Source organism: Scomber japonicus, chromosome 2, assembly GCF_027409825.1.
Source record: "Scomber japonicus isolate fScoJap1 chromosome 2, fScoJap1.pri, whole genome shotgun sequence".
In the NCBI taxonomy this organism is placed as follows: Eukaryota; Metazoa; Chordata; class Actinopteri; order Scombriformes; family Scombridae; genus Scomber; species Scomber japonicus.
Window position 1 is genome coordinate 27,228,306 of NC_070579.1, and position 18,690 is coordinate 27,246,995.

The following is an 18,690-nucleotide window of genomic DNA, read 5'->3' on the forward strand; positions in this document are numbered from 1 at the left end:
GAAGCAAAGTGACAGACAGAATCGCTGAGATATTTTAGTAAAATCTATACACATATCATAGCTATAGGTTAGTGGTCAGCTTCAAGCGCTAGGTTAAGCTGTGTTTACGTTATGTTAGCTACACACGCGCAGCTACATTAATAGAAGCGTTGAATGATCCTCCTCCATACTTCTGACAATACACTGCAATATCTTTTCGTTGTCTTGTGTGTAAATGTGTTACGGATACATCAAAATTACTGCTTATAAATCTCTGATAACCCACCTTTAGCACCACGCAAAGATTACAGCCGTTGTCAAGCCAACGCGTCCGCACCTTCTTCTTCGCTTTATTCCACAGTGACAGTGCTCTACCGCCACCTACAGCTGATACGGACGTTCATGTTTTGTCTGTTTTAAAACAAGTCAGGTGCCTATATTAACATTGAAACAGGATTGTCAAAATCATTCTTCCTGTTCTGGTCATTAAAATTTCTCTTCATAAGTGATGGGGGCCAAAATCCACAGTCATCCTTCTGTGTAAAGATGTATTTAAAAGTTTGTCTGAAGCTATTATGAAACTTCAGTAGCTAGTCCAAATGAGTAAAATCAAGCAGATGTCTTTCAAAGTGAGTCTTTTAGAGCCAGTCCCTCTGTTTTTTGTTACTATACTTCCACCGCAGCTCAACAGGGAAACACAGGCCGTGGAAACATAAAGGGGGAAATTGCTACTAAAAAGACTGTAGATATCCACTTGATATGACTAATTCAAACTGCTGAATATAGCCTAATACACATAAGCTCCAAATCACCTTTTAAATGTATTTTGCACTAAATGACTGTGTGTCCCCCAGGGGCAAAGCTAGGGGTTGCTTTTGAGGCTGCAGCCCCTAATGTTTTCTCAAAAGCCCTGAATCTAAATTTGCATGGGATGCCATGTTAGGAATGTACATGTGAACAGTGTTGGGGAGTAACTAGTTACTGTACGTAATTTAATTACAAAATAAATGTGACTGTAATCCGTTACAGTTACTTATGAAAATGTTGATTGGGTTACATCTGAAGTCAGACCTTTTTGAAGATTTTGCTCAGGAGGCTTTTCCCCCTTTTTTAATATCTAACATGTTACTGAATACGTATAGGCTACTGCTGTTTTTAATGATTTGATATCAATTTTCTTTTATATTTTGCAAATAAATCATGACGTGGACTTTATTTGGATCACACATGGGCTTAACTGGTGTCGCAGTACCAGTTAAGCCCATCCCAGACTTTCGACTGCTTTCATAAAATATCTTTGTTCTATATTCCAAAATCTACATGAACTAATGAATACATTTTCAAATGGGTGGTAAATCTTTCTTTATAGATAAGAAATGACCTCCCTTATACATCATGTCAGTATCCTTGAAAAACACCTGGTACACTTACCCTAACAGCTGAAAACAATCGTAGGAAAGTAATCAAAAAGTAATCAAATGTAATAAGTTACATTACTTTGATTAAGTAATTGAAACAGTTACATTGCTTATTATATTTTAAATAGGGTAACTAGTAATTTATAACCAATTACATTTCCAAACAAACCTTCCAAACCTTGCATGTGTAATGTTCATCATGAAGCCAGTGTTTATCCAGGGATATTTGATTGTATTTCAAAGTCTCGTGATAACATTGGTTAGGCGTGCGAATGACGCAGTTTGGTGGCGGGGGGGAGGGAGGGGAGCTGAGCAGCAGTGTAGGAAAAGAGGAGGAAGCAGCAAGGATGGCGGAGTCACACCTCTGAAGGTAAAACAGTTATATTACAACCTTAACAGTGAAGGTTTCACCCACCGCAGCACGGCTACACATCGCTCTATACACAACACACTCGTCAGTCTCTTATAAGGGCGTGTGTAACCATAAAGTGTCATTTCTCAGAGGCGAGTACGAATGCACTCTTTTGTTCAGCTTCGGAATGGCCGCTGTTTTTCACTGTGTTTTCCTTTTTTCCTCGGCTAATATTCAACACGGGAACGGCGCTTAGGCACTGTGTTTCAGTTAAGTCCGCGGCTTGTACGCCGCCAGTGGCAGCTTTGCGAGGATATCAGCTGCCTCCAGTCATCGGCTACTCTCTTTGGGTGTCTGCCGCCCGATCGCGCTCAGCTGGCCGCAGCAAAGGGCTCTCCTCTCGGTCCAAGTCACGGCGGACGGGTCGCTCTGCTCGGGCCTACACACACACACACACACACATATATATATATACACAGTTAGCTGTGTTTCAGATGAAAGCTAATCGCTGGAAGTGAGTAAATATGTCAGCGAAAACTTCGACATCTCTTTCACCATCTCAGCAAATACATATATAAGCATAGCAGTTAGTTTTATCATTTAATGCTGATGGTGCTGTTACTCTTCCTCCTTTGACTGAGAAGATGGCTCGGTGAAATACAGCTAGCTGGCGGGCTAACCTGCTGGCTAGCTGACGTTAGCAAGTTAGCAGTCTGGCATACTGACGTTTGCTCTCCTATTGACGTTTAGCTTAGCTGCATTTATTTCCTGCCTTGTTGTCAGTCCCTCTTTAGCAACCTTAGCCAGTGTGTTTTTCTCTTATTGAAGATTGCTAACTTAGGTATGCCACTTTCGACGCTTGCTTAGCTGACACAACTGATTTTCAGCCTACGTGAGTTAGTTAGCTGGTTGATGTTAGGTTAGCTGTCACACCGGAGCCTGTAGCTTTCTTACTGTCCGCGTCACATCCAGTCACCGTACAGGGAAGCCAACCCTGCTGTGTGCTCTTCAGGTGTTTATGTAAATCAATTAATCTCGAAAGGTGACATGACTTCCTCGACCTGGTACCATTTTTGTCGGTAATCTGTTTCCTAGGATTTGTCATTGGCACGCGTAGCCATCGAGCTAGTTACGTCCTATGTATAGCAGCAGCCAATAGCTGCCAACAACTCTCCTCTGCTTTTTTGCCCAGTTTTACACGGATAACCACTTAAACTGGCAGGCCACATCATACCTGCTATCTTGTATTAAAACAGTAAGCTAAGGCATTGTCAAGTAGCAACTCGTGAGCTGGACTGGAGATATTTCCTTGTCATCTCTGATTATCTAACATTGATGCATCTTATTTGATCCAAAAGGCATTGTAATGGATCAGCAAAAGCTGGAGAACATTAGACAGTCCTGCTTAGACCTAAATGCATTGGCATTATCAGATGGGCCCAAGATATCCCTAATGGAAAAGTAATTATTCTCTATCTGAGTTGCAAATGCCATGAAGTCCAAGTGTGTAGTGGCACTTCATGGTGTTGTGTCAGTGTTGATGGACTTGCACTAAAATGACTTCAAAGCTGTATATGGGTTGAGCCTCATATTTACATCCACTAAATGAGTAGGCCTAATTTAATGGACCTCACAGTCTTCACAGTTTTGTTACAGTTGGATCTCTTGCCTGTTGATTTAACATTATCCTGTGGCTTTGGCAAACTTCTGCCACAAGGTCATCTTTACAATGATCTTCTCATCCTGAGTGTAGTATATGTTTGTAAAGGGTAATGTAGATGCTGTAAACAGACACAAAGCATCCATAAATAGTGCAGTTTTCTGATTAAACTTCTCTGCATATTCTCTTCCTTATGCTCAGTCATTATATTCTTACAGAACAAGTGTGCACCACCAAAGTCTTTAACACTACTCGTCAGTGGGATTACAACTGTATTTGACAAATTCATGTTCTTGCGCTGATGGTTGTCTGCCAGTTTTTACAGACTGAGTATATATTTGCAAGTTTTTGGATGTTGTCAAACCTACGTTGTTTAGTCTGGTTGGACTCTGGTTCGTTTTCCCCTTAGGATGATTAGTTTGGACAGATCTGATCACAGCAGTGGTTCAGGAGTGTGGACCAAAACAACAGCACCAGTCCAGTCATGAAATCTGAGGCCTGTACTATGAATCTGGATTAACATACCCAGGATATCTCTGTTACCTGGGTTGACTTACCCAGACATTCACAATCATGATAAACGGTACTATGAAGCTGGTTATCAACTCAGTAATTGAACCCAGGGTTTTCCAATCTTGATCACTGCACGCTCATATAAAAGGGGTGGTGTTTGCAGCGTCTGACCAATCGCAAACATGGAGAAACCCTGCAGGAATGCTGGCAGAAAATTGCAGACTTTGTTAATGCGTGAATTCGTGAGATTATACAATATTAATTAATCGGACAATATAAACGGGCAGCACTCTGATCACACAATGTCACTTTATTACAGCACAGACGTTTTGGGCAGAGCGCTTCCTCAGCGCCCTTCCTTTTGTAGCGTCATTAAGTTAGTTTAATATTCAACATTAAAATACAAACCTATTATGCACTTCAACCATTTGAGTGAATGATGTCAAACCAACTGTATTACAGACTAATATCCCTCATCTGCCACAAGGCTTATTTTACAAATATATCTTTTCGTCAATTTTTTTACAATTACAATAAATAAATACAGTTATTATGCTCCCTGACACTTTGATCTCAGGATGTCAAACCAACTGTATAACATACAGAATAATATCCCTAGTGTGCCTCAAGGATTATTTTTTAAATGTATATTTTGGTCAATTAAAAAATTGCATCTATCCCTAAAAACTCATTCTCTCCTAAGCGCTTCTCGCACGATCAGCGCACCAATGTTGACAGGATCTTTTAAGAATGGGCAGGTCATTTTCCAAGAGATCAGATTGGTCAGGAGGTGGTGCTTTTATACTCGTTGATCTCTTATCCAGAGCATAACCTGCTCCGGAGCAGGTTAGCCGTTCAGCATAAGTTACCATGGTGATTTACCCATGTAAGAAGTGAACCAGCGTCGTAGGACGGAAAACCCCGGTTAACCCTGAAGATACCTCGATAAGAGAAAATCCAGCTTCGTAGTACAGGCCTCTGGAGCGATTTGTTTGTGGTGGGAGAGCAATCTGAATCTGCACATGAGAAAAATTAACAGTTCCTGGCAGCTAGTTGAAGTGAATCAAGGTTTGTTCTGGAATAGCAAACAATATGTTGCCTTGATTGATATTTGGGCAGATTAGGCCTTCTTCAGGTCCCTCTTCTTGTGTTTGTATTTTCACAACCACCCCAGACACATCTGACCAGAGTGAATTGCTCTCTGATGGCTTTAAATGATACATTTTGGTTTGCTGTGAAAAGAAACCGAACTTAATGGAAAATGTAATAAGTTCAGCTACTCATCCACTGATTCAGACCAGAGTAAACAAAGTAGGTTTCTAACTTCTGACTGGGGGCATTTCTCAAATATACTGTATATGACTATTGCAGTATTCTTGGCATGAAAGATATACTCAAATGTACAATGTAACTACCCCATCAATGTGAATTATATGTGATGGGTGTAAGTCTACATAAATGTAGTGACTGTAGACAGAAAGTGCAGTTCTGGCAATAGCCTGCAAACTCTGATGTGATGACATACTCTTAAATAATCATTTATTTCCCATCAATTGTTTTTCATGGCAAATTGTATATGCTGTTGAGTGTGTGCATTGTGCAATTTGCTTGTCAGGGCTGGAAACCTGACTGAATTTCATGAACCCATCCAGTGTTTCCTGTAGGTTGACTGCTTTGGGGTTGCTTGGTGGTTGCTGACCATAACTTGGGAGGGACTCAGCAGTTCAGCTCTGCTCTGTTTAAGAGCGGCTGAGATTGTCACTAAAATGAGAATAGCCAGTCCACCTCCTCAGTCCACTTTAAGTGAGCCTGGTCAGGTAAGGTTAACCAATTGTCACTGACTTTGGAGCTAACCCCCTTCACCTTTCTCACAGTTGATGAAGCAACAGAAGAGACCCTTCTTGGTCTTGAGAAGCTGTAGCATTTATTAACAGACACACTGGACATTTACTGCCAGATTGACAACTTAGTGCTAACTTTTTCCACTGCTCTGCTCACATTCACCGTCACTTTCCTGCCACTCACTTTCTCCACTCGCTGTGCTCTTGTGCTCATACATGTGCAAGTGAAAATCATTAGTAGCCCATTGATATTAATGATAGTGTGACATTTTTGCAAAATGAATTTTTTTTTAAATTCTGCAGCGGTGCGAATATAAAGGAAACACTGGCATTGTTCTTACTAGCACTGCTAGCAGCCGGTTACTGTTTTTTCTTCTTCCTTCTTCTAAAGCTTTTTCAGTCAACTGAATATCAAACTTATATGCTGTTTTTCAGAAACCCCTGCATGCATTTGAAAGACCCCAGATTAGAAACTAGAAGTATGCCTGTTTGAATGTGGTTACATTTTCGTTGATCTTGGCAAATACAGACAAAAAGTTGATGCCTTAACTACAAAAAAGCTTATTTTCTTATCCAAAAATGTCAGTATTAATATAATGAAAGAGAAATGTCAATACAAACAGTAAAAAACAACAACAAAAGACACACCTAAGAAAGTGTTCTTCTGCTCTCATTTGGTCTTTTGTTGGGACAGATCATAAAACATGAGTCTTTAAATAACGTTTACTTGCCGTTTGTAATAAACAAGATTATGTACCAGGGCAGGGACATAGAGAGTAAAACCATAAAAGGAAGTTGCTTGCACAGTTTGGTTTTAGAAGATCTCAGCAACAGGACTGGTCTGGCTATTCTCATTTTATGTTCAAATAATTTTGTACACAGGTATGTCTCTTGCAGTTGGTGTTATATGTTCACCGTCTTATTTATGACGGACTCAAAGAGCAGTGGATACCTTTTTTATTTACAGAACACTCTGTCAAGCAGTCTATCATGTCAGGGGTGCTGCTATTGACCCAACATTTCTTTTACCCAAAAGGTCATATGACCTGTTGTTGTGGGGACTCCATGCTTTGAAGGCCACTTCTAAAGATTACTCTCAGCAGTTCTAACCTTTTCACTTAGCTCTGATCCTGATCCAAACCTGCCTCTCTTTTTTGCCACAGCTTAGCTCGTACTAGTGTTGGAGAGCTAAGTCAGTGAGGTGCAACAGCAGTAGAGACAAGCTGGCTCAGTTTGTCACGTAAAGATCCAAAGAGTCGTGTGTTTTGTCTGGATGTCTAAGAGACGTAAATATTCAGTGTGATTGCTGCATTACAGACTTTATAGGGGCTAAAATTGCTGAATGCCTGTTTAGGTGGGGCTGTAGGCTTACAGTAATGTCAACACCCGCTGGGCCATGTTTGTTTAACAGGAGTAAGTTGGTGTGAGGTTATGCTTAGTACATTCAACAGATTTGCTTTGACTGGCACAATACACTAAATACCAAGAATCTCACGGTACTGTCAACCCACCAAACCTGTTGAAGTGTTTTTTTTTGTCTCATGTTTAAGGCAAGTATTGTCAGAGTATTAAGGCTTCTATTTAGTTATATTTGTTTTTCCTATACAGTGATGGTTAGTTATATTGCACACATAGCCTCCAGTAAAACATAAAACAGAGCCTACATTACAGCTTGACTTTGATAGTTTTTATTAATATTTTCTCTAGGAATATTTTTCACAGTATCCTAGGACCGTATATAATGTCTGTTAGGGTTAGAGAGGGAGAGGAATGTCAATGAGAAATCGTGGCAGAAAGGTTTGGACCTCCTCTCTTTCTCTCCGGCATGAACAAGTTTTCAGCTCACAACAGTTCTTAAAAGTTCTGCTTCTCCTTTTTAAAATGTTGCTGAAATTGAGCCATCGCTGAGCTGTTTTAACACAGCAGAGTTACCTACCAGAGCAAACAAAACAATGAAAAAGAATTGGGCTTTATGTAGCCGATACTGTCCCAACAAACATATTAAGATCAATCATGAAGCACCTTGCAGAATATTCTCACCTGTGTCCACCACAGGAAGAGTCTCTTTACTGTAAATTGTGATGAGCACTTTTTGATACATGGAGACCGAAAATTAACATAAAAATTAATTTTAAACTGATCTGACCCATTTGAAATCAGGTTGGCTAATTTCTTTGTGTAAAAAAAAAAAAAAAAAGGCAAAAACAAATGGACGAGGCCCAGAAGTAGGGCAACTATGGATTATTTTCATTATTGATTAATCTGCGGATTATTATTTTGACTCATTTTTTTGTTTATAAAATACTGAACATTATATTCATCACAATTGTCCGAGGTGATGTCATCAAATGCCTTTTTGTTTGGCAGGGTGTCCAAAACCCAAAGATATTCAGTTTACAGAGATATAAACCAAAGAAAAACAGTAAATCATCACATTGGGCAAGATTATGATACCAGTACCAATCCAAGGACCCTTAAAGTGATACTGATATCAATTGAGTACTTCATCCGATACTCATGTGAATAGAAGCATTAAATTGCATAAAATGCCACCATTCCTCCACATCTAAATGATTAGATTTTTACACAAATTCACCACAGACGGATTGTAGTTGCTGTGGCAATGAGTTGATCACATGTTGCACTAAATCGAAGAACGCAAGCATTGATTGGCTGTGAGTCAGATTAGATTAGATTAGATTCTTTATTGTCATTGTACAAAACATACAACATTCAGGTGCACTCAAGAACCACGTTCAAATATAAAAATAAATAAATGCATGCATTCGTTTAAGTCATACTCTCATCTGCAACATGCCACCTCTGCAACATGTGCAGAGTTGAGTTCTAGCTGGTGGGAACAGCTTGAAGGATCCCATGCTGGGTGAGGCCAAGGTCTTCTTGAATGGCTCTCAGACATAATTTTGGTAGCTCTGATACCCCTTATCCACCAAAGCAGTTCCAGTGCTGGTTCTGGGCCAGTACTTAATTTGGAACCGATTTTCCTGTTTCGACAGACAAAGAACTGGCTCTGGGCCAGAAAAACTGGTTCCAGAGTGGCACCAGTTCTTTGCTGGACTAGAAGAAAGAACCGCTTACGTTAGGGGGCAGGGGGCGGGGTTATTGAGACCAACCACAACAAACAAGACCACTATGGTGAATAGATAAGGAGTGAATTATCCCTTGAACATTTGACTGATGGTGAAATTCAACACATTTGCGTTGTGAGTTTTCTGTGCTCTGCTGGCTAACTTTAGCTTACAACAAAGGCTAACAACCATCTCAATCCTGTCGAGCAGCACAAATACGTTGTATCTGCCGTGTTTGGATGCCAATGAAGCCTCGTAGAGCCAGGAGCAACAGTACAAATGCGTGGTTTGCCAACTGTGTTGTTGCTTCAAACTTGGCGCAAGTCTTCATGGGAAAGCAGCGACGTAAGTGACGTATACAGTGACGTAATGACGTGGCTCCCTAACCACCGAGCCATGGAAAAGCAAATTGGTTCTCAGCTGGTGTCTCAGAACCGACTGTGAACCAGCACTGGAACTGCTTTGGTGGAAAAGGGGTATGAGTGGTGGAAGTAGGACTGGTCAAATAACACAAGTTCATTAACAATGAAAGGCTTCACAGTTACACTTGCTTGGCATCCCACAACCATCCCAAATGGCAAATCTGATAAATCTTTTACAACCCTGACTTGTCAGTGGTAGAAGTGATGCCCATTGAATAGTTCCCTGGCCCTGAAAGCTATTTTCTGGTTTACGGATTCCCAATTAATGTTATTTGCATTTTCTCACTAAAAGACCAGAATCAATCTAATTTTACAGACTAGGGCTGCAACTAACAATTATTTTGATAATCGATTAATCGGTCGATTATTTTTTCGATTAATCGATGAATTGGATAAAGAAATATTTTTTAAATTTCCACCCCTTCATTCAAAAACAAAACATTATTTCAAATTGACAATGCAAAAAAGTGCTCAAACAACACGTTGCTGCTTGGACGTCCCTGAGTTGTTAAAGTAATATAAAATTATAAATAGTAATTTAAACAAAACAACTAAATGTTAATGTCTGATAGCTTTAACAAAATAACATAAACATGTATGCTACACAAAAATAGGTATTTTCAGTTGTTCAATCGACCTGAGCTGTTAACAATAAATAAAAGATAAATAATAAAGATAGATTAAAATGATAAAACTGTTTATTTTAACAGTCAGTGGCGGTTCAGTTATATAATTTATCACAAACTATAACAAATTGGTAATAAAAAAAACCCATGTCACACAAAGAGAGTACACTTATAAATCAAACAAAGTCTAAGCCAGTTCATCTTGGTGATGTATAGACTGGTTTTATATTATTCTTAATGATCACACACAACCCAGAAAAGATACAACAATTTGTCTGTGAAACTATATATTTACAGTATAAATTGTGGTTTATTTTTGTAGTTATCAGTTTTACTTTTTCCATCATTAGGCTACCATGCAAACTATGTGCACTAGATTCCCCTGCTGCTCTCTTCCTCTCCTACTGCTGACTGTGAGATCTGAGCAGGTAGAAGCTGATAGTTCACCAACTATAACCAGGGAGCACACTGCAACAAGGTTAATGATCCACACAGTGACATTATATCATTGATATGATGTGCAAAACAATTTTCTTTAAAATTCAGTTTAGAGTCAATAATAGTCCCAAGGTATTTGTAAGATTGCACTTGTTCAATAGTTTGTCCCTTGATAATGGTGGGTTCAGGCGCATTGGCATTTTTTCTGAAGTCGATGGCCATATCTTTGGTCTCGTCTCGATCTTGTGACCCCAATATCGTGTCTCGTCTTGTCTCGTGAGCGGAGTGTATCGTCACACCTCTAGTAAACTGTTGACATGAATTATCCTTTTCTTTTCCCCACAGCAAACCCTCGAGGGATTCCAAAACCCTGATGACCTTTGCAGCCTGAGGGAAACTTGTCCCTAAAGGTCCTGGGATTGTATGCAGCCTTGTCACTTAAGCATGTGGCCCATAGATGCCACAATCCAGTTGCTTCAAAGGATTTTTTCTCACATGGCATTTTAACAAAAGAACAAAGTATCAAAAGTTTCCAAAAAACCTTTGGATCACACGATCTTTATTTCAAGGATAATCATTAATGTGTGGGTCTGCACAGGGATGTTTTCTTTAAAAGCCTTCTTGGCTGTCTGTGTCCCTTTTTTCCCCAAACCATAAGTAACCTGACGAGAGACTCTCATGAGCAACTCTGCAGGAGGCCCGATAACGTCGACATGAGTAGTACTTTAGGCAAAGAAAAAGATTCAAAAGAAAAGGACCCAAAAGGTGGTCCAGCGGGGAAAGAAAGGGAAAAGGAGGCCAAGGCTCTGGCCAGCTTAGTCAAGGATGGTGGCAAAGAAACGAAGACCAAAGGGAAAGATGCCAAAGAAGGAAAGAAGGACACTAGCAGCTCAACACCGGGTGTTGCCTTCTCCGTTGACAATACGATAAAGCGGCCAAACCCGGCACCAGGTACGCGCAACAAGAAGTCCAGCAATGCCGAGGTGGTCAAAGAGCTTAATAAGTGCCGGGAGGAGAACTCAATGAGATTGGACCTATCTAAACGGTCCATTCACATGCTGCCCACCTCAATTAAGGAGTTGACGCAGCTGGCTGAACTCTACTTATATAGCAACAAGCTGCAGAGCCTGCCGGCTGAGGTGGGTTGCCTATCAGGCCTGGTCACTTTGGCCCTGAGTGAGAACTCCCTGACCAGCTTGCCTGACTCCCTGGACTCCCTTAAGAAGCTTCGAATGCTCGACCTCCGGCACAACAAGCTGCGAGAGATACCGGCTGTTGTTTACCGGCTGACCTCTCTGACCACGCTGTACCTGCGCTTCAACCGCATCACAACGGTGGAGAAGGACATTCGAAACCTTTCCAAGCTCACAATGCTCAGCATCCGGGAGAACAAGATTAAGCAGCTGCCTGCAGAGATAGGTGAGTAAAACCTACGTGTAATAAGAGGATGACTTTGTTCAATTTGGGCAGGACAAGAAGCAAACCATATTATTCATAATTGTGGGAGGTAGTAGGCAATTGCTGGATTTAAAGCGTTGAGCATCCAGATTTGTAGGTCTTTTTTTGCTCATAATTTATTTTAAATATCTTATTCTGGTCAGTAAAACATTATTAAACTACATTGGACCAAATGGTCACTGAATACACACTTTACACTTTCTTACAGTTCAAAATCCAATGCACTCAAGTTAGTGAATGTTGAACTGATGATTCATCTAGGAATCCAGTGTTACCAAGACGAATTCTACTTTGTCTACATAAAATAATATTGTGAAACAGAAATGGCGTGAGAAAAATGAGTTGGTGTTTTAAGCAGGACAGAGGACTTTTACTGAAACTGAAACTACTAAATTTTGGTGATCTGTGCATGTTTCTGCAGGGGAGCTTTGCAACCTCATTACTCTGGATGTTGCCCATAATCAGTTGGAACACCTACCGAAGGAAATTGGGAATTGCACACAGATAACCAACCTCGACTTGCAGCACAATGAGCTCTTGGACCTCCCAGAGACTATAGGTACAGCATTTTAAGTATTTTTACCTTTCAATTATGTCTTTGTTACTATATTTGTTTGATTGTCTATATTGATTTGATTTGTCTGCCAGTTAATTGAAAAATGACTTAAGAGACAAGATTTCTATAAATGTTGTAATGGTAATAAGTTTGTTTTTTGTTGTTGTTGTCATTTCAGGCAATCTAGCCAGCATAAATCGCTTAGGTCTGAGATACAATAGATTGTCGGCCATCCCCAGATCATTAGCCAAATGTCGAGAACTGGAGGAGCTAAACCTTGAAAACAACAATATTTCAGTGTTGCCAGAGGTAAGGAGAACCAAAAATACCATGTCATTTAAAATATAAATGCTAAGTAATACCCAATAATGAAAATAATTATAAGTTATATCCCTAATTTCTGTTATGCTAGTGTTAAAATCAACTGTTTCCTAGAGACACATTCCTGTTGAAGCCTAGACTCCTCTGTCCTTGTGCTCTAAAATGTATACAAATAAGTGTATGTCCAAGGCGAGGGCCACTAGTGCATCCAGTGTTAAAGTATCACTGTATCACTATAAGTGTGTTGATCACATTGCTTCTGTCATGTCTCTGTTTCTATGGCTGACCAGGGCCTCCTGTCAAGTTTGGTAAACCTGACCAGTCTGACACTGGCGAGGAACTGCTTCCAGTCGTACCCTGTGGGTGGACCATCCCAGTTCTCCACCATCTACTCCCTCAACATGGAGCACAACCGCATCAACAAGATCCCGTTTGGTATCTTCTCTCGGGCCAAAGTGTTAAGCAAGCTTAACATGAAGGTACAAAAATGTGCATGGTTGTCTTTGAGAGAAATTATTCCTAGTAAATGTAGAAATTATCATGAATTAGTACTTTCTAAATCATTTTCTGCTATATACTTTGATTTTTTTCAAAGCAAACATTAGGCCTCTGTCCTATTCAAGTGTCCCAGTAAGACATGACTGTGTGACAGTACGCAAACAATCACAATACTAGGACCCAGAAACTAAAGCAGCAGAATGTAAAAATGGCTGGTTTGAAAAAGAGGCCCATGGGAACTGTTGTCATGCCAAGGCTAAGCTGTGTAAAAAGAAATCAAGCACTCGCATGATTAATACACATTTTTTAACTCTTAATACCAATTTATAAGAAATAAATATAAATCTGGAGTGGTAAACCCACTTGTCCATTATTTTCAAAAAATAATTGTAAAACATTTTTAGAGCAACTGGAGTTGTTCATCATAGTGAAATCTCATGACATGGACAGGGGCGCATTAACATCACTGGAGGCCCCTGGGCTACAGAACTTTATGAGCCCTACCCCGCACCCCCGCTACAGGACTTTATGAGCCCCCCATCCCTAAGTGGTTGACACACTATATTTTGCCTATAAAAACTCAATACAAGGTCATCTTGGGCTCTGTGCCATTGTATGTACCAATGTATGTACCATTAACTATGTGCATTTCACTTTTGCAAATGAGCCAACATATACTCACCCACATACACAATTACATCAGCACAATACTTCACTTAGGCTAGTAATAACTGTTCCATCGGCTATGCAACAAATCAAACATATTGCAAGCAAATAACTGCTTCATCTGTGCCATTTATTTATTTAATGTATGTAGGCCTAACATTAACTATGTGCATTTCATTTTTGCAAATGAGCCAACATGTATGCACATGCACACACACACACGCACAATTACATCACAACAATTACAACGCCACTTGGGTGTGAACACTTAATTGTTGCTGACTATTAGGCTATGTGTAGTCTTGCGACAGCTTTGTGTGGCGTCTACTAAGCTGCGTGTTGGATATATATGGTGTGATTTTGTTACATTGTATCAAAATGAAAGATATGGGAGGAGGGGAGGGGGGCCTCTCGGTGTCGCACCATCCCCATCACTTTTACCACTAGATGTCACTGTAGTGCAGCGTCATGTGCGTTACGGTCGACTGTTCATTAGCCTACATAATTATTCTCAATTTTTAGAGAATAAAAATTCTCTAACCTGTAGTCCAGGTTAGCCCATTCCTTAATGCACCCCGGGACATGGAGGAATCCTGAAGTTGTACATTGTAGTGCAGAGGTAGTGGCATGTCTTTGTGTGCTTTTATATAAATGCCATTTGGAGTGGAACTGTATTGAGAGAATTGTTCGGAACAGCACTTTGAATACACAGCATATTGAAGTTTGTATCGGCCTTTAGCCAGACATTATACACAGACACTCTTAAAAATAACCTCAACTTGTTCCTCAGTGTATGTCCGTCTGGATGGCATTTGGATTTAAGTCTCCAATGTAAACATTTAATCCTGGCGCCAGGTAACATAGCTGACATAGAGCACTGGTCTGCTCAGCGTCTTGAACAGCACTCTCCTTGTGTTGTGTCTGAATTGTCATCTATATTGCTAATAAAGGCATGCCATTGTCTTCCTCAGGACAACCAGTTAACGTCTCTGCCATTGGACTTTGGCACATGGACCAGCATGGTCGAGCTAAACCTAGCCACCAATCAGCTGACTAAGATCCCAGAGGATGTCTGTGGTCTAGTCTCTCTTGAGGTGAGTCTTGGATACACACGTATCGTGCAGCAGGTATTTAACGGGCACACTTTTCCAGTGCTACAGCCAGTGATTTCAATGAAGAAGAAGGGAAAAGTCTCAGTGCAAACTTCATCTGTATTTTGTGCAAAGGTGTTGAAGATGTAATGACCAATCTTGAATCTTTTAGGCAGATGGCTATAAACTGATAGTACTGTCAATCCTCTGGGTCTGCCAACTTTAAAGTCTGATGTAGAAATGTGTATTGTTTCACTTGAGTCAGATTTAGTACATATTCCTAACCCTAACCCCAACCCATCTAAATTAAAGGGGGACCTATTATGTTCACTTGTTATGTTCAATAATGGATGCTATGAACACATTGTTACCCACCTACCAGATTTGTTTCTCCAGTGTCACTGTAGAGTAGTTGTCATAAATTGAGAAAGATATGACCATTCTGTGTTAGGAAGGATTGCATCAGTGCTGTGAATATTAAGACAAGCCTTGTGATGCCAGTGTCATTTCATTGTCTTTGCAGGTTTTAATATTGTCCAATAATCTTCTCAAGAAGTTACCACATGGTATTGGGAATTTGAGAAAGCTACGGGAGCTTGACTTGGAGGAAAACAAGTTGGAATCTCTACCTAATGAAATTGCTTATCTTAAAGATTTACAGGCAAGTTTTCCAGACACGTGGTTATCTCCTATATACTTATTTTTCTGTAAATAAAGGTAGATGTGAGCTTTCTGCATATATTTCAATTATTAGATATAAGACAAAGATTCTGAACCAGGAACTAATAATATATTAATGATATAGTGATGAGACAACAAACTAAAGATTTAAGAGCTGAGTCCCTCACTATGTTCAAATAATTGTAGCTGCAGGGAACAGGTAACAAGACATGCGGTCTACTAGATTAGGCAATCGTCTGAGATTAAATAGATTTTTTTCAATAACCATTTTTTTTACCCAGAGTATGTTTGTTAAACCAAGTTGCCATTATGAAACTATGCAATGGGACTTGTAAATGTGAAAAAGTTTAACAAACCTTTTGAGCAAAATATGAAAGGCATTTTTCCTTGCTTGGTGCTGTGGTTTTTTTATTCTTCTGCAGTGCTCAGAAAAAAATGATTTTTTTTATTGTTGAAATGCATTTTATGATGTCATACATTTTCAGTCAGTTAATTGTGCAGAAAATTCATTGTTTAAAGATAAAATTGTCTAATAAAAAACTTTCTGTGCTCTCACACTCTCATTAGAAATTGGTGCTGACAAATAATCAGCTCACTACATTACCCAGAGGCATAGGCCACCTCACCAACCTCACTCATCTGGGTTTGGGGGAGAACCTGCTGCAACACCTTCCTGAGGAGATTGGTAAGATTTCTATCATCATTTCATGTATGTACACCAGAGACAGGCTCAGGTGTCGTGTCCAGGGCTGGAAAACGTTACTTTACAACTCGCAATTTACATCTCAGCTGTTCTCTCGTGATGGTGGGGAACCAGAACTGACCCACAGATTGAAATTATTATAACTGGGCTCTCAAAATATAATTTTGATTTCTGGCACACAGTTTTGTCAAAACTGTACCATAAACTAAGCATTAAGAAAATTAAATGGCAAATGATAAACTGTACAAGCAACCCAACAAACAAGTATTTTGTACAGACAACATAAAACTGAAGTAATTCTAGCCTCTCTGGCCTTTTTTCACATAGTCTTCTAAATTTGTCTCATTCAGAGGATTTACAGTTTAAGACAAAGATGGAAGAGTTGTGTGATCAGAGAACTTTCCATATGTTTTGGCTACCTATTGCTCTACCAGCCTTTAAATGCTAATTGACCACATAGGTAAGACCTTTGCACATGTTATGTTCATAAACATTTAATTAGTCTTTAAATTGGCTCATTTCTAATATGTATCATTTGTTTTTATTTGTGCTATTAACAACATTTTTAAAGTTGGTGCCACTTTTTGAATGTCCCATTTTACAAATTAAACTTTTTTTGGTTTAAAGAGTTAACACTGTTTCCTGATAAAAGCTAAATTTAACCGTTAGGATTTAGGAGCTTAACAGTTCACAATATGTCCCATTTTTGACCTTGTGATTGGTCTAACCTGGGTAGGCTGGTTACTGCTGAGGCTGAGTATTAAGCCAGAGATTAAAATAGGTGGAGGAAGGAGCTGAAGGTGTGTGTATTTTTAGAGTATTCAGACTTGGCCCAGAATTCAATTATACCTGTGGCTTCAAGGTATTTAGAAACATCTAAAGCTGATTACATTGTTGTATGAGAGTGGAAAATATATGCCCATTATTCTTTTTTTTCTTTTAATTGTACCCTCACTGTAACTGAGATGTACCAGAGCCCAGAGGAAGGCGAGGGCCACTGTCAGTCTCTTCATCATCCCTTCTGGGCCATTAATGATTTCTCCTGAAATGCTGCTGTGGTTTAGTCAGCCATTCACCAAGGAATCTGAATTAAAGGAGACATACACAGTTTTTCAACCATATCTTGTCTAAATTCTATTTTTCCTTTAATTTTCCACCTTCCTCTACATACTATAACTTCTACTGAGCATATTTTTTATTATTCCAGAAATTCATGTTGTATTGAAGTGCTTCTGAAACTGTTTTCCTGGATGTTCACATTACTTAAAACACACACATATGAACTAACAGTAACTGGTGTCGGTCCTCAGGTACACTGGAGAACTTGGAGGAACTGTACCTCAATGACAACCCCAACCTGCACAGCCTCCCGTTCGAGCTGGCCCTCTGCAGCAAGCTGTCCATCATGAGCATTGAGAACTGTCCCCTCAGCCACCTGCCGCCCCAGATTGTCGCGGGAGGCCCCTCCTTCATCATCCAGTTCCTCAAGATGCAGGGACCATACCGTGCCATGGTCTGAGCCGAGAGCTGCTCAAATCCCAGTCCTACTTTACTCTAAACCCTCCACTTGCTCTGCACCCTCTCACCTGCCCGCCCCCATTATGCGTATCATACACTGTAACGAAAAAACGGACTCGCTACAATCAGTGTCGGTGGGAGGGGGGGGACAAGAAGAAGAGGAGGAGGGAAAGAAAAGGAAAATGTTTCTTTCACCATCCCTGGGCAGAAACAAGGTGAATCTTTGGAGACTTGACTTCTGTGTTGCTCCAGAGTTTATTATGGTCATTTTAGGACCCCACCCCCCGCCCCCCCTGCTCATCTTTCATTCCGAATCATTTAAGAGGAAAATATTTCCATCTCTTTGCCAAAACTGAAGATATATAAAGTTATATATATTGAGTAACTGTGAGCTAAGTGGCAAGTCTTTTAACCATATAAACCATGCTCCCATTGCCAATGTATTTACAGTAATTACAAGCATCTATTATGTGAGCAAGGATACAATTGTATGCAAAAACAAAAGTCTTTGGAACTTCACATTTATTGCTGCTGCCGTAATTTAACTTTGTCATCTTGTTGTTTATTTTTTTTTCTTTTGATATTCCCTTTTTTTGTTTCTTTCTTCTCTCTTTTTTTTTTTTTTTTTTACATAATCTTCACTCGATAACTTGTTCATTGCGTCTTGACCACAGAGAACAAAGGTCACATGATGGCATATTTGTAATTTCTTACTTGTAATTTTTTTCTTTTTACCTTTTTCCATGTTTTTTTTAAAAATGTGCCTATGTTTAGAGTGATCCAGCGGTTCATTTCTAAACACAATTGTCCACAAGAATACAAAGATATAATTTATTTCAATAATTCTTTTTTTGTATTAC

General features: G+C 39.7%; 1 protein-coding gene across 1 annotated transcript; it reads left to right on the forward strand.

Moving 5' to 3' along the window:
- Positions 1 to 1,721: 1,721 nt before the first annotated feature.
- On the forward strand, positions 1,722 to 18,414 carry shoc2 (SHOC2 leucine rich repeat scaffold protein). The gene is made up of 9 exons (XM_053330700.1): positions 1,722 to 1,767; positions 10,684 to 11,757; positions 12,218 to 12,355; positions 12,531 to 12,661; positions 12,964 to 13,152; positions 14,809 to 14,931; positions 15,452 to 15,589; positions 16,177 to 16,294; positions 17,623 to 18,414. The coding sequence occupies exons 2-9, from the start codon at positions 11,052 to 11,054 to the stop codon at positions 17,829 to 17,831; spliced, it is 1,752 nt and encodes a 583-aa protein (XP_053186675.1). The 5' UTR covers positions 1,722 to 1,767; positions 10,684 to 11,051; the 3' UTR covers positions 17,832 to 18,414.
- The last annotated feature ends 276 nt before the right edge of the window (positions 18,415 to 18,690 follow it).

What these genes read in the sequence shown, in the direction of transcription:
- shoc2 (XM_053330700.1), top strand. Translation starts at nt 11,052, where the DNA reads ATGAGTAGTACTTTAGGCAAAGAAAAAGATTCAAAAGAAAAGGACCCA. An exon ending in GCAGCTGCCTGCAGAGATAG is followed by an intron (nt 11,758 to 12,217) that starts GTGAGTAAAACC and finishes ATGTTTCTGCAG; the next exon opens with GGGAGCTTTGCAACCTCATT. An exon ending in TAAGCAAGCTTAACATGAAG is followed by an intron (nt 13,153 to 14,808) that starts GTACAAAAATGT and finishes TGTCTTCCTCAG; the next exon opens with GACAACCAGTTAACGTCTCT.